Source organism: Chanodichthys erythropterus, chromosome 3 (assembly GCF_024489055.1).
Source record: "Chanodichthys erythropterus isolate Z2021 chromosome 3, ASM2448905v1, whole genome shotgun sequence".
NCBI lineage: Eukaryota > Metazoa > Chordata > Actinopteri > Cypriniformes > Xenocyprididae > Chanodichthys > Chanodichthys erythropterus.
In genome coordinates, this window is record NC_090223.1 from 68,317,425 (window position 1) to 68,333,821 (window position 16,397).

At 36.4% G+C, this 16,397-nt stretch overlaps 1 protein-coding gene across 1 annotated transcript; it reads right to left on the reverse strand.

Moving 5' to 3' along the window:
- Positions 1-844: 844 nt before the first annotated feature.
- Positions 845-6,726, reverse strand: LOC137006884 (zinc finger protein OZF-like). Its single transcript, XM_067368025.1, has 3 exons — positions 6,637-6,726; positions 5,930-6,122; positions 845-2,175 (listed from the first exon to the last, which is right to left on the reverse strand). The coding sequence occupies exons 2-3, from the start codon at positions 6,120-6,122 to the stop codon at positions 1,196-1,198; spliced, it is 1,173 nt and encodes a 390-aa protein (XP_067224126.1). The 5' UTR covers positions 6,637-6,726; the 3' UTR covers positions 845-1,195.
- Between the last annotated feature and the right edge of the window lie 9,671 nt (positions 6,727-16,397).

Sequence of the window (16,397 nt, forward strand, 5' to 3'; positions counted from 1 at the left end):
GAGTTTCTATTAAGACATCTGTGAGGCGGCCGGCTGGTCCTCGCTGTCCACCATTGTCAGATTTTATAATTTAGATGTCCCGACTTTACTAGCTCGGGCCCTCTTGGTATGGTACAGCGGCCTCTATCGAGCTCCGCTTCATGCCACTCCGGGAGTTAACTTCCGTTTGCAAGTGTAACTATGGGTTCGACGGCTCCGGCCTTCTCACTCGTCCACTTGTTCCCTTGCGGTGTCCAAGACAAGTCCAGTCATTCCCTGCCGTGGCACGGCGCGGTTGAATTCGTTCCCCATACGCAGTACAAGTAAAGTATCGAAAGGGAACGTACACGGTTACTAGCATAACCTCAGACTTCAGAGAATCTTTATTGTCTATCAACAATGATAGAAATTTTTATTTGGTTAAGAGGCTCTCATACAATACAACATAATACATACATACAATCCACAACACACAGTTCATTTTAAACACCCTAGGATTAATAAAAAAAAAAAAAAACGTTGCTTCAGTCGAATGACCTGAAATCCTATGGCGAAATGACTGCTTATATAGCCGTACCCCGGCCCATTTAGGCGGGTTTTGCCATAGGCCATAGGCCGTGCAGCTATGCCACGCCGTCATTGGTTAAACAACTTGTCTATGAGTCAACCAATGATGATGCAGTTACACTGCGTTATTGAAAAAGGCTTTAGTAACGGGGGAAAAAGGAGACCTTTCCCCATTCGTAGTACTTGTTCCATATCTCAGGGAACCAAGGTTACGTTAGTAACCGAGTACGTTACATTTACACTCGACCAACAAAGAAATGGATCAACTTCTGTCAGCTTGTTGAACACATTTATTTATTCTGACATTTTCTACCATATGATGGCTGAAGCAGCAGCACGTGACACAGTTCTCATGGTAACCAGATCAACATTGTAAACCGAATTCTACAAAACTGAAGTGAAAACACCAAATTATCATTCAATGGGAAATCTTCTTTTCAATCACTCCTTGCCCTCCTGCCACATTTCACGTGCAGCACTGACATCATGTGCAAACAACCTACAGAGAAGGCATAGGACGTAGCTTAAGCTTTGTGAACTGTGAGAGTTTCTCACTTTTAACATTTAAGAGGCTTTGTGTCGACCTCAATTTATTGCAGTATTGAGCTGTTCAATTTTATTTTGATTTTAGAAAATAATAAATCAAAGCTTAAGGCTTTTCTCCAGTGTGAGTACTCATGTGGTCTATAAGGTGTCCTTTTTGACTGAAACTCTTTCCACACTGTTGGCAGGTGTAAGGCTTTTCTCCAGTGTGAATTCTCATGTGGTCTATAAGGTGTCCTTTTTGACTAAAACTCTTTCCACACTGTTGACAGGTGTAAGGCTTTTCTCCAGTGTGAATTCTCATGTGGACTTTAAGGTTTTCATTTCTAACGAAACTCTTTCCACACTGTTGGCAGGTGTAAGGCTTTTCTCCAGTGTGAACTCTCATGTGGACTATAAGGTGTCCTTTTTGACTGAAACTCTTTCCACACTGTTGGCAGGTGTAAGGCTTTTCTCCAGTGTGAATTCTCATGTGTTGCCTGAGGGTTTTTAGCCGTGTGAAGCCATTCCCGCACAGAGTGCAGGTGTAACACTCCTCTCCAGTGTGAGTGCTCATGTGGGCTGTAAGGTTTTCATTTCTAATGAAACTCTTTCCACACTGTTGGCAGGTGAAAGGCTTTTCTCCAGTGTGAATTCTCATGTGGACTTTACGGTTTTCATTTCTAATGAAACTCTTTCCACATTGTTGGCAGGTGAAAGGTTTTTCTCCAGTGTGAATTCTCATGTGGACTTTAAGATTTTCATTTCTAATGAAACTCTTTCCACAATGTTGGCAGGTGAAAGGTTTCTCTCCAGTATGAATTCTCATGTGAACTTTAAGGTGTTTTTTACGTATGAAACTCTTTCCACACTGTTGGCAAGTGAAGGCTCTCTCTCTAGTGTGAACTCTTAAGTGGACTTGAAGGTTTCTATGTTGATCAAAAGTCTTTCCACACTGTTGGCAGGTGAAATAACTTTTAGTTCCAGTCTTTTGAGCTCCTTTTTGTAAGGAAAATTTTGTTGATTTTTTTTCACTCATTAAATTATGTTTTTTCTCTTCATCCCTTTCATTAAGTTCATGACTCGCCTCTCTCGGTGCCATCAGATCTAGGGCAAAAATAGACAAAAAAACAATTTAGACATTTAAAGCATCAAAATCAACAACATGTATGATCTATACCCTATCCTATCCTATCCTATGGATCAAGGATGGGCAACTTTGGTTCTGGAAGCCCACTCTTTTGCAGAGTTAAGTTTCATCCCTAATCAAATACACCTGCCAGTAATTTAAGCATTCCTGAAGACTTAAGGCTGATTTATACTTCCGTGTCGTGTGTACCCCGTAGGTATGCCATAGGCTGTGAGTGCCACACGTAACCTAGGATGTAGCCTGACGCACACCTCTTCAAAAATGTTACACGTCTATTCTAAAGTATTGTTTATTGTAAAACATGCTGAAGATTTGCAAATAAGTTATCAATTTATTAAAATGATAAGCTATTTCCCCACAAAAGCTGTTGAATCAGCTTAGTGAAGCCTTGCATCCATTGATATCCATTCAAAAAACAGCCTCTGGTCTTCCCCTGTACCCAGGGGGGGGGGGGGGGGGGGGTATCTTCAGGAACAGGTTTGGTCATTCCTGCTCTAGGTTCAACTCATCAGCTCTGATTCTCTGATCTGAGACTGATGGATATTTCAAATAAATCTACAAAGTGTCCTGTTGAGGTACTCCAGGGCTGCACTCAAGTTCAGATTTTTATGCCCTTGTCTAGCTACTTTAACCCTTGTGCAGTACACTCAAGGGGCTCGCACACTGGACACGACTTTAAAATTTGAACGCATTGTTTTCTGAGTCGTAGCTGGGCACTGCAGACAGGTGCCGAATGTCACCACTGGTGTGCGTACACTCATAGAAAACAATGCGTTCGAATTTTAAAGTCGTGGCGCGGACGCCGAGCTTCACGTCCAGTGTGCGAGCCCCCTCAGGGTCTTTGGGGTCTCCACAGACCCCAGGCAACAAAATGTAATTTTGTAACAAAATCATTTTTTTTTTACTCTGTTTATTTATTTATTTATTTTTACTCAACATTTGGAGGATAGTTTTTGGAGGATAGTGGAGCTCTGCAGCCATCTACTGGTAAAATTGATAGTTTACTTTTAAAACTGCATTTTTTTAAAAGATGGGCAAAAATCTTACACTAAAGCCGGGCACACATTTAACGACTATCTAAAACATTCTAAGACTGCACAGTGATTGTTTCCTGTGGCTGAAGCTGATTTAAATACTTCTACATGGAATTTAAACACTGACTGTAATCGCAGACTGAACGCAACTGGCTCTGACTGGACACGTTTGAGTTTGATCAGTCATAAGTATCGATTTACATTCATAATCGCCCTTACAATCGTTAAGTGTGTGCGCGGCTTAAACCATGTCAAATTATCCATGTTATCCTCACGAATGAAAGTTAGAAATATGGGTCTTTTATAAAGTGAATTTTACATAAAAAGCTGTTTTTGTATAAAAACCTACTCAAAAACTGCACCAATATGAAGTAAATTGACATTGCCCGTAATGATTACTGAGATGGCACATCGTACGTGACTAAAATCACTGAGAAGCTCTGGTAATAATTACTTTACCCCACCTCCTTATGTAAAACTAGGCTTCAGTCTGAGCGCTCTGATCAGATTTTGCGTGGTTTATTTGACTTGCTCACGCCTCGTCAAACATAAACGTCAGGCATTGTCATAGGCAGTGTTGGGTAAGTTACTCAAAAAAGTAATCCACTACAAATTACAAATTACTACATTAAAATTGTAATTTGATTACATTAGTGATTACTGAATGTAAAAAGTTGATTGCTTACTAAGCCCCATAACAGTATATATCATGAGTAATAATCACACAACAATCATATTTTTATGAATAAGCATTTATTAAAAGATTTTTAAGACTGCCTCAAGTTCTTTTCATTTGAGAAGCACAGGCGAACACTGCACTTGTTACACAGTGTGTTTGGGTATTCATTATTGCAGTGTCTGCAGCTTGATGCAAAGTTTGTAGAGTGAGTTCATGGCTAGATGACCGGACCTATAAACACTTCTTCTATCCAACAGAATTGTGAGGACAAACAATAAAACTCATTAACTATGTAAATGTGGTCTTGAGAGAAAAAAACATTTGCAGGCCTTTTTTTTTTAATTGTTGAAAGTGATGTTGTAATTCTGCAACAGTGGGCTTTACATGGCTAACGAGAACTAAAACTTGGCAACCATGAATGCATATTTGTCATTTTACCTAAGCAGAACTGGTGGTGGGACTTCAGATATTGTTTGACATTCAGTGTTTATGTAAAAAAAACAGATAATAGTAATTATTATTAAAAGAAGATAATACTACTACTATTATTAACAGTAGCGCTGCTTCCGGTCATGAGTATGAGCAGAGAATATACCCTTTAGTATGAGTTAATGCAGCTCTGTTTATCATATTAGATACATTTTTTGTGTGTTGAAAATTATGTTAAATCGTTACTCTGTGTGTTCGCTCGGCGGCTGCTGTGAGACACTGTTACACAGTGCAGTAAGATAGATCGATTTTACAATATATTAAATGCTGGATGGCTTGTGTTAATAAATGGCATACAATTAATTTTAAAACGTATTGTATGATGGAAAAAATGCTGTATTACTGTTACTAAAAATAAAGCTGCATCTGATTATGCTATGTTAGCTATTTGGCATGGTAAAGCATGGTAGGCTACTTGCAAAAAATCAAGACAATTTCAGTTGAACAGTAAGACTAAATGTGTTGAGCTAAATAACAACAAATCGTTTTCTGCCTATGCATATATAAAAAAGTTGTTCCCTTGTCTATTAAAACATGTGATTTATTAAAACGTCTTTGGTGTTTCCATGGTTTCTACAAAATAAAACCGGAAAACCGAGGGTAACACGGGTATGACATCATAGACAGGACTCCTCACACGTCCTGGAGCCTTGGTTAAAATTGCAATTTTCTCATGATTTACAAATAATTAGAAACATTTGCGATAATGTAAATACTGAAGTGAACAGAATATATAACACTGGCCTAGTGATTTTTGGATATTTAACTGCAAAATTCTTTTAACCCTTTAACCTTTAACCCTTCACAGATTTGAATGGTGTTACATCTATGTCACCATAAATGTCTGAGTAGGCGTAGCCAAGGACAAAGTGACAAACACTTTTATAAGAAAATTCAAGTGATCGCGCCGGCGCCTCGCGTACACAACATATATCAGTTTTAGTACCTTGACAGCGCAGCCTGTTAATTATAAAAAATAACATGCATTCAACCAAATATATAAAAAGTTATAGTAGTATGTGTACAATAAAAGTGTTTAAATAATATAGTTTAGCCTCCAAATCGTGAATATGGAAACTTTTGGATTTGTGCCAAAGTATAGGTTATAACGCCGGTTTCTGTTTCAGTTTAGCTTTAAATGAATTAGTTTTGGCTTAACGTTTATATATTATTTTTTTCATAATTAAAATAGTAGTGGTGCCCCCAAAATATACAAATATACCCGTGAGACTTATGACTGATTTTGTGGTCCAGGATCAGATTTAATGAAAACACTGAATTTAAAGTGACGTACACATTACAACATTTACTCACTATCGTAATGAGTTAATAATGCTTAATTAAAAGTAACCAAACCCTAACTCTAGCTCTACAGTAAGTGCACTTGAAGGAGTGAATGAACCGACTTAGTGAATTCGGACACTTTTCTGTAAGATTATGCTTCTATTTCTGTAGAGCTGGATATTTTAATAATGATCAAATGACTGAGTTCAGCTGTGAGAAACCAACCTGTTTGTTCCTCAGTTTCTTCATCTTTTTCACTGAATGTTTCTTCAATCTTCATGTCTTCAGTCTCGTCTTTAATAATTATCTTCATATCTTCGCTTTCCTCTTTAATAGATTCCATCTTTAGATCTCCAGTCTCCTCCTCCTTAATAAACTCCATCTTCATGTCTTCACTCGCCTCTTTTTTAAACGCCATCTTTAATAAGAGAATAATTTACATTGTTATTGGTCTAATGACCCGGTTAGACAAAAATTATCTAAAAAACTAACGCTCCAAATACATAAACTTCATATTCAGGCATTTATGACTGATGAAAACATGATTAGTTCGTTTGTTAGTGTTTGTTGTTCTCGTTCATGTTCACTGTTTGAGCAGCACGAGTCGTGATTCACTGAATCATTTCTCAAAATGTTTGATTCAATTGACTCGGAGTTGAAAAGTTCAGTTTAAGCTCCATCATTACTCGCCAGAGACTGAACTCGTGTTCATGATAAACTGATTTATGATATATAGAGAGAGAAATGGGACGCAGGTTTACTGTTTCTCATCAGTGGATATGAGTTTTACTCACACAAATATCCTTACACTTAGATAAAGAATCACAATGTTACATTAAATAGTAAATAAACTAATTTCACATCGCTTGTAAAAATATTAAACACTTGATCTGTTTCTGTCGATTAAAACAGCTTAAATTCTTAAAACAAACCTTTCTTCAGCAGAATCAGAGCAGCTCGGCGCCGTCTTATGACGTCATGTCGTCACTCCAAAATAAAAGTCCTGTTCAGACGCTGCATTGTCTACAATCACAGAAGTGCATTGACTGTTTTACCAGATAATATTTGTATTAAAATTAAAACAGTGAGAAACATGATACAAACAATCATGGTAAAAAAGATTGTATGAGTTCATAAAGCAGAGTTTATTCATGTGTCTGAATTGAAAAGTTTTAGTTTGTATACAAATCAGTTAATTTTAACCTTCAATATGAATGTGTAGTTTACAGCATTAGGCTACACCACTGCTTCTAAAGTTAACTTTTTTGCCAACTAAATGTTCCTTAGTAAAGTTTTTACAGTTTTGAATTAACATTAACTCAAATTAACGCTGGTGCTGCAAAGTTATTTTACTAGCTATGGCTAGTCAACTGTGCTATGTCAATTTCTAGAGGATGAAGAGAAAATTGACAAGCATCTCTAATTTTTTTTAAGAAGAAATGTAGCACAGGGGAGTGTAGGTCTGAGGAAGGTGAGAATACACTTGAAGATAATGTCAGCAAGCCAGTGAGCAGGCAGAGTCTGCTACAGGAGATCTTGCAGAGCACAGCAAGCAACAGGCAGAATCAGTGATGGTTCTTGGGCCAGCAGGTTAAGTTAAATACCTGATTGTTTAGGTTACAATTGATAATGAAATGGATGCTAGAGTCAGCAGTATAATAACTTGACTGATGTTTATGGTATTTAGCGACACTTTTGTCCAAAGTGACTTAAAGTGACATTAACACTCTGAGGTCTGAGGGTATCTCCGGCGATACCACCGCGTTTTTTTCTTACCAGTGTGAAAGAGACTCAAAATACTCTGTTAACGTTGCACATACAATTAAGAGTTATACACCATTTTAATCTGTGGAATATCTTCTTTTATTTGTGTACACTCAGAGTAAAAATAAAATGTTGTGCTTTTTGTAAAATAAAGAAAACTAACATGATGCGTGATCTCTCATCTCCCTCTGAAGGAAGTCCAATCTGATAGTTCTCAGAAAATGAACTGTAACTTAGTGAATACTAATCACAAAAAAATCAGACTGACGTTGAAATGTCAGGTTTTAAATCATGTAAGTCAAATCGAAAACAAACATTCTGTGTTTATGTAATCTGTATGAAAAGAGAGCCATGTCAGAAGTCCGTGATTCAACTCATTATCGTTAATGCGGCCACGCCCACGGAGCCAGCGCTATTCAGACGCAAATTCAGAGTCAATACATGCATTCATGTAATAATATTTCACAGTATTGCTGTTTTTTCTGTATGTTTGATTTACACCATTATTAGATTTGAATCATGATCACAGAGGGTTTTTTCACAGCCTACCTGACTGAAAGAGCTCATTATTTATGCAGCTCATTAGAGCTCTTTATGCAATTCTTTTGTCTTCTCAGGTGAGAATCACCCATTATTCATGATGATTCACGCCTCCACGCATACTGTGTTTCTTGACCAAAGATGTTTTAGAAAATTTAAATCTCTCTATTGTTTTATATGAAGGAGTAGGCAGCATCATTTTTTACCTCATTTTGAAGCAAAAACTCTAGTCTACAACCTCAAATACCCAGAAGTCTTGTGAACAAAGATTTAATATATATTTTTTTGGCTTTATTTCAGTGACTTAAGTTTTTTGTTTTTTCAATAACCACGCATAAACGTTATTCCTTCAAAAACACAAACATGTACATACATGTTCCTCACATATTATTGTAGCCTAGTTTGTGCTGAATACAGTGTAATGACACTTTTTCCATTAATATGTTTATGAACAACTGAAAAAAAGCACAAATGTCAGGGCATGTCAAAACTTCTCCAGGGTCCCAAAAATCCTCAGACCCCTGAGGGTTAATAAGTAGGCCTATACCATGCACATTAAAGTTAACAGTGTATATAACAAATTCATTTTAAAATACAAATTTTAATAATAGATACATTAATGTTAATGTATTAATATTAGTGCTGTCAAAATTAGCATGTTAATGCATGAAATTATTTTTTTCAGTTGAATTTTAAAAATATTTAGCATCTGTTTTCTGTCATCCTTTTACTAGCGTTACATTATATGATCACGCTCTTATACATGCAAATGCCTTTAAAACATTCAAGCGCAAAAAGACAAAAGAAAAACGTGCTGTCTGTGAATGTCGTGTCATTGAGTTTTTCATGCTTGAACGAACAATAACACACAGAATTATGCCAAAATGTCTGTTTTGTTGAGTATTCTCACAAGAGCAGTCTTAAATTAGTGAAATAACATCTTAAATTAACTTAAAGAGTTTTGAGAAAATGATATGCATGTCAGATCCGTGTCAGATCTTAAAGTGACAGCAGCCTAATAAACCATTGGCTGACATCAATATTAATCAAAAGAACAATGGTTACAGAGAGAATTGTATTTTTACTAAGGATTTATCTACATTTAATTTATTTATGCAGTGCAGTCTGTTTGATAACTTTATTCATTTCTGAGAAAATTGTTTTAAAGGGTTAGTTCACCCAAAAATGAAAATAATGTCATTTATTACTCACCCTCATGTCATTCCACACCTGTAAGACCCTTGTTCATATTCAGAACTCAAATTAAGATATTTTTCATAAAATCTGATGGCTCAAAGATCTAAAGATCCAGAAAGTTACTAAAGACATATTTAACCTGTTAACCTGCACCCCCGCTTTTGGAAAATCCCAAGAAATGACATACCCAAACTAAAACAGATACAGTTCATGAACCATTTGCACTAAAAGCATGTATGGTCTCGTTTGAAAGCAGACACTTTGCAGTTTATTGTAAAGTCATAATTAATTATTGTCAAAATGAAGAAAATAGTCAAATAGCCTCAAAGTTTTGAAAAGTTATTAGAAATGTATTTTTATGAAATATATTTATGAAAATAAAAGTGAAGTTGGCCTTTTAGCAATATAAAAATGCACTGCAGCTAAAGCCACATGTCTGGCCATGTTACATTTCAAATCTGAAGATGATAGGTTTAAAACTCTGAGTTTTATTACATGTTTTTCAAGACCATGTCATGTGATTTTATATTGAAAAACTGATGTTTATTGTCATGTATTCAAGTCTATAGCCTATAATGTTTTGTGGTGCTAACTGCCCCATTAAGTTTCAGTCTCCCCTGAACACATTCACACCTCTCCGCCCTGCTTATGGCTCTATTATTCTTTTCTTTTGTCTATATTATAATTAGACTGATGTTCTATTCAGGATGATTTAATCCCTAATTTCTTACACCAAACTTCTCACTTCACCTTCTTTCAAACTGTATCTAATGTCCTTCTTGAAAAAAAAAGAGAAAAAAAGTTCAGTGAGGTTTACAATTCAAAATTATTTATTTACATTAGCTCAGAACAGGTGCATCTCTGGGCTCGCTAGCATGTTAGCTTAGCACACCAACAAAACACGACAATTTATAAGATTAAAACCATGTTTTTGCTCCAAACCTACAAGTCGAGTTTTTTAAATAACCTTTTGTGATGTTGATGTGGCTTCGGATCAAAAATCAGACAGAAAATATATCATTTTAGGCTATACTGCACAATGAGAAAAGCTATCTTGATTAGCACTGCATTATAAATATAATAAGTGGAGTGGATCCTCATATGCATTTTATTAATATTTATGTTAATCATTCATGGCTTATGATTCATCAAATTTTACTTTTGCTTTCATATATTCATGTACTCCTACTTTATATATTAATTCTCATCATATTTTCAAGTATTTACACCCTTATGGTCTTTATTCTTTTATACTTAAAGTATTTATGCTTGTTATATTCAATTGTTCTTTAAAGTGTTCCAGTGTGACAGGTCAGGTTCACACAATTGTACAAAATAGGTCTGTTATTATTTCTCCTGACATTTGAAAGTGCAATATTTGCAAAATACCCTTAAAGGGAAAGGCCCTATGGTGTCACAGATAAATCCATTGACCTTTTTTGATTAACGAAAACAAGGTTTGAGTAAATTTCCCTATATGCTTATGATATAATATGGACTGAGTCTTTGATAATTGGGCTTTTTCCCTTACTTTGCTTTCCCTTGTGCTTCTTCTCTCCTATCTGTAAATGTCTTAATTATTGTTGTTTCTTTTTGGTATTTAATCTTCATCTATTAGATACAATACTCAGATTTTATGTTACTTTACCTTTTGGTTTTATTAAATATTTCCATTATCGATTAAGGCTACGTTTACACGTGGGCGGCTATTTTCATAAACGGACATTTCAACCTCTCCGGTTTCAAAAATAACATTGCGCACACATGTGAGTTTTCAGAAAAGTGTTCGTTTACACGTGCCCGTGTATATATGCAGTCAAGAGCATGCCAAACGTTTAGGTGGCGGTGTAACGAGAAGCTGAAGCCCATGTAAGCCAATCAGAATCCCGAAAATAGCAACGAATCACTTCCTCTTCCTCTTTTGAACAAGGATGGCACCAGGATCGTCATTCGTGTGGACTGACCAGGAGGTAGAGCTCCTGTTAAATGTAACTTTAGATTACAAAACCACAAAATTACAGGAGAACATCGACTGGGAGACGTGCCAAAGTAAATATGCCGACATACTGACCCTCTTTTTAGAGCACTACCCCAACGCATCTACCGATGAGTTTCCTCACCAAAAGGAGGACATTGCCCGCGTCGTCCTTACAACCAAGCTTAAGGCAGTTCGGATGAAATACAGAGGTGCTGTGGACACAGGCCGTAGGTCTGGGCATGGAAAAGTAATCCTCCTGTATTTTGCCCACTGGTGTCGAAACAAATGACCTGGAGCCCTCGCCTCAAGGCTCGTCAACATTAGATGTCATTGATTCCAGTGTAGAAGTTGATGGACTTCCTGATGACGGCAGCGTGGCACCATCAGCACAACCAGTGAAGGAGAGGAGAGATCTTCTAGTTACCTGTAACGTTATGTCTGACCTCATCAGACGGATGTTTGTGATGTGGTGTGACAAGTTTGTGTAATTGTGGCATACACTTATTTCTACATTAATTTGTTGTAAAGGTTTGTTGATGTTTTATTGTTAGAACATGGTTGATTATGCAAACCTACAAACCTAGTAAGCATTATTGAAATGTGTGTGTGTGTGTGTGTGTGTGTGTGTGTGTGTGTGTGTGTGTGTGTGTGTGTGTGTGTGAGTGAGAGAGAGAGAGAGAGAGAGAGAGTGTATGTCACAAATCATTATAAATTGTTTCTTCAACTTATTAAAACATCTTATTTTACTGAAACTATCTGTTTTTGCTTCTTTATCATATTCATAGTGTGTGATTTATAAATTACCTTATATCCTACATCACATATTTTGATTTTGGACGTCTGGTCACTTTATATCTTATATCAGAATATTATATAACTGTTAAGCCTACTATGAATATTAAAATACGCTGAACCATGTGTCGTGTATCATAGCTACAAGAATGACCTTTGCAGCAAAAAAGCCCGCGTCAAAATCAGTTAGGTATTCAGTGAGGTATGATTAATTAAATGCGCTGACAGCAGTGTTGGGGGTAATGCATTACAAGTAACTTGAGTTACGTAATCAGATTACTTTTCCAAGTAACTAGTAAAGTAAGGCATTACTTTTTCAATTTACAACAAAATATCTAAGTTACTTTTTCAAATAAGTAACGCAAGTTACTTTTTCACATTTATTGACTGACAGCTCTCCTGTCCCCATTTTGAGAGAAATAAAGTGCAGAGGGTGTTGTGTGCGCTGTGTGAACATGATGGTTATTGTAGTTTTAGACTAAATGTGAACATGCATTTACTCATCTCACTTGCACGAAAACATTCAGTATTCCTCAAAATGAATAAAAACAGTGAAATGCAATCTCAGAATTTTTGCAAACCTGAATTAACTATATTAAATTACACAAATGTACTTTATGTATTTAATCTCAATTATTAACCAATGTCTTTGCTGCTGATCTTCAATATACCTAATTCAACCATACTAATTAGCAAAAAATACTTTAGATTAGAAAGGTTTGTTTGAGCTGGGCCCTCTACTGTGCAGGTGTAAATATGCTTTTCCTCTAGCCTGAGGCTTATTCATTTCACTTTTGCTGTGAAAGGGCCTTTTTGCCAAAAATAGAACTTTTTTGTTGTTATTAAAAACAAACAAGCCCAGCCCCAGTGAGAAAAAGTAACGCAAAAGTAATGTAACGCATTACTTTTCATAAAAAGTAACGAAGTAATGCAATTAGTTACTTTTTTAGGGAGTAACGCAATATTGTAATGCATTACTTTTAAAAGTAACTTTCCCCAACACTGGCTGACAGCTCATTGCACCTGTTAAACAAGTAACACTAAGTGGAGCTGGCGACCGGTCTAAGATGGCGGCTCCACTGCTCGACCGAGCCAATAGGCAGCAGCGTTCGATAGGGTGTCTATGAAAAACAATGCGCAGCCAAGTTCACTTACAAATTGTTTTCCATTTGTTCGTGAATCGGAAAATTACTGCTTCTCGGCTAACTCAGAAGTCCTCTAATTTTCTTAATTTTTGCAAGCTGATTCACAGACCGACCGCTCCACTTTCATCATGGATAAAGGTCTTTTTGCTATCCAACGAAACTGTAACATGAAATCAATAAGAAGATCCCGATCACAGAAACTAGTTAGGGTAAGTTATAATTTACAGGGGTTTTAAACTTACACAGTACCAGTACTTTAGATGAGGGAAATTTCACTATGTACCGTAAACTGTAGCAAGTTGAACACCCTCAAACTTGTGATTGTCAACTTTCTCTGTAGCCATTTGTTATACTGTCTTGTGTCGGAAGACCAATACACTGCATACATACATACATACATACATACATATACAGTATATAGTTCCTTATATACTGTAATAAAATTTGGCCAAATGTGCAGTTAATTAGGTAAAAAGTTTTTGACTAAAATATTTTATTTTGATCTGGAAGTTTGAGGTTTGTACAAGTTGGTGCAAAGTTTTGAGATTGTGTTTATATTTGTGAGAAAATATTGAATTGTTTAATTTCAACTAGATTAAAAAGTTTAAAAGACAAATTTATGCTGGCTTGTCATAAAGTCAACTTCAAGTCTTGTTTAAAAAACATAAATAGTTTGGTCAGTTAGGCCAGAATGTAGATGTTCTGGGTGATTGCTTAAGTGTTTCTAGGAGATTCTGGGTGGTTGCTAGGCTCTTGCTGCAGATGCTGGGGTGTTGCTAGAGTATGTAGTTGATAGGCTGTTCTGGGTGAACACACACAGACATTCCCACCTCTGTTAACAACAGAAACTCAAAAATTGTTTGCAAAAACAAGTTGTTTTTGTTGTTCTTTAACTTGCACTAAAACATGTGATTTATGTAATCGAAGTAACCTGTGTAATATTAATAAAACTGCTCATCTCCTTTAGTGATACAAGGTCAGACTCATTTTAAATCTGTTGATGTTTTACTTGGTGGCAACGCAACTGTGTATGTCAGGCCATAAATCTCCAAAAACTATGTCTGGGCGGTTGCTTTGGTGTTGCCACCCCTCATAGACCTCATGCCACCCTATAAATAATTTTCTAGATCCGCCCCTGGTACACATTAAAAACTATGGACTGTGTTGTGGTTTCTTCATCTGACAGAGCTCCTTCCACAGGCTTCTGGCTGCTTTATTTGTTCTCAACACTTTTGAAGCTTTGAATCTTTTCCGGAACAATCAGCGGAAAGCCTCGGTGCTTCATGAGGCTTAATTTCCCCATCCCTACTAGGCAGAACAAGGAACAGACGGAAATACACGGATACAAGGCAAGGTAACAAGGTAGAAACAATACTCAGCAATGTGTGTTTGAGTGCAGCTTATAAAGGGTCACTGATGGGAAACAGGTTTGAGTACATGATTGGTTTCTAGGCGGGGAATTGTGGGAAATGTAGTCCATATAATGAAAACAGAGCACAGACCCAGGGCACAAGTAACAACGTTTTAGGAAATCATGCACACGATTTAATTTTTTTTTTCTTGCATTTACAGAATAGAACACTGTTTTAGAACAGAAAAAAATAGAATCAAAACGACGAAATCAGTAGCCTTTGATGGGCAACAGCGGATATTCCTCAGGGGAGCATGAAGCCTAAACAACACTATAATAAACAACAAATACACCACAGGACCATCATATCTCGCAGTCAGTGATAAAATAGGTGCAATGATGCTGATTATTTTCACTATTGTGGAATGAGACGAATGAAGAGCGCTTCTCTCTTGTCCACACTGAGTATGCCTACTGCTTTATTATTAATATTAATGAAGAGATATTTGTCTCCTGCAGTTCTAAAACACATTAAGTTCCACCATATTGTTTTTGTTGTTTTGTTTTTGCAAACATTTTATTAAATTACCCATTTCCATTAAGGAACAACTATTACCCAACAGTATGACTAAATTTACATTTGTATAATTCAAATATCAGCAGCAGTCATATCACTTTATGGTGTTCCCAGAGTACTATTTAAGGCACTATTTAAAAATGAACTAAGTTCATACCAACTCTATACTTTTGCCGGTTTATGGCAAGCTTTATGTGCGTGGAATAAATGCTCATTATGGTTTAGTATTCTATCCAGTATATATTTAAGTTATTAAATTAATATAAATGTGTAATTTTTCAACTAATTGTTTAAATGAACAACTACTAGTCTAGAAAAAATGTATTTCTCATATTTCCGAACCGAGTCCAGCGAGAGCATCAATAAATGCTAAAGGGCCGACATCAACAGCGTACAATGTTATCATCTTACTAAAAACAACATATTGAATAATAAAGCTCTAAAAAGTGTTTTGAATCAATAAATGTAGGCCTACATTTCAAATGTTTTTATTTGTGACAAATATTAAACCAACAAAGCCGGAACTCGAACTCTGATTGCTGGATACACTATCATCGGGGTATCACTACAAGTCTGTGCAAAACCTAAATCATGTAACGATCACCATCTGTTCCTGTCACATTCCTGCTCACTCTGGACTCCATTTCCCATAATCCTCCCTTGCCTATCACATGCACTCACTCCACCAATCACCTGCTGCCACATACAGCCTAGCACTCCACACTGATCACCACACCCAGCTGCACATCATTACCAGGACTATAAAGGACTTTCACACACACCACCTCACCGCGAAGTCTTGTTTAACTGTTGTTGCAATTCCGAGCGTTTTTCTGTATTCCCTGTCTGCCTGTTCCTTGTTGCCGTTACTGCCTGTTCTCTGTTTTTGACCCATTGCTGCCTGTCCTGATCATTGCCTGTCCCTTGACTACAATTCTGCCTGTTCCTCACTGTTCCTGTTTGTTCCTGCTTTGACCCTGCCTGTACGACCACTCTACTCTAATAAAACGCTGCACTTGGATCTCCAGCCTGAGTCTCCCGTTCATAACACATGTAGCCTTTTTATACCGGCATGTTTTATAATTTCATTTTGCAATATTTGATTATTATTAATAATAATATTATTATATTATTAAAGTATGCTGATCATAACTAACTGTATTTCATTCTTAATATCATACAGAAGCAAAAACACAAAAGCTGCTGAGTCGGTTAGCAAGTCCTGATGTCTTAATTTTATGATCATTTAGTTTCATTTATTTCAGTGTTAATGTTTCAGTTAATTAATCTACAATCTAAAAGAAAACAAAGTATATAAGAGACAACCTATTGGCTAGCATTTCTCAATA

Coding starts and splice junctions, on each gene's coding strand:
- LOC137006884 (XM_067368025.1), bottom strand. CDS start 6,122: ATGGCGTTTAAAAAAGAGGCGAGTGAAGACATGAAGATGGAGTTTATT. Junction 2,176..5,929: donor AGAAACTGAGGAACAAACAG/GTTGGTTTCTCA, acceptor TTTTTGCCCTAG/ATCTGATGGCACCGAGAGAG.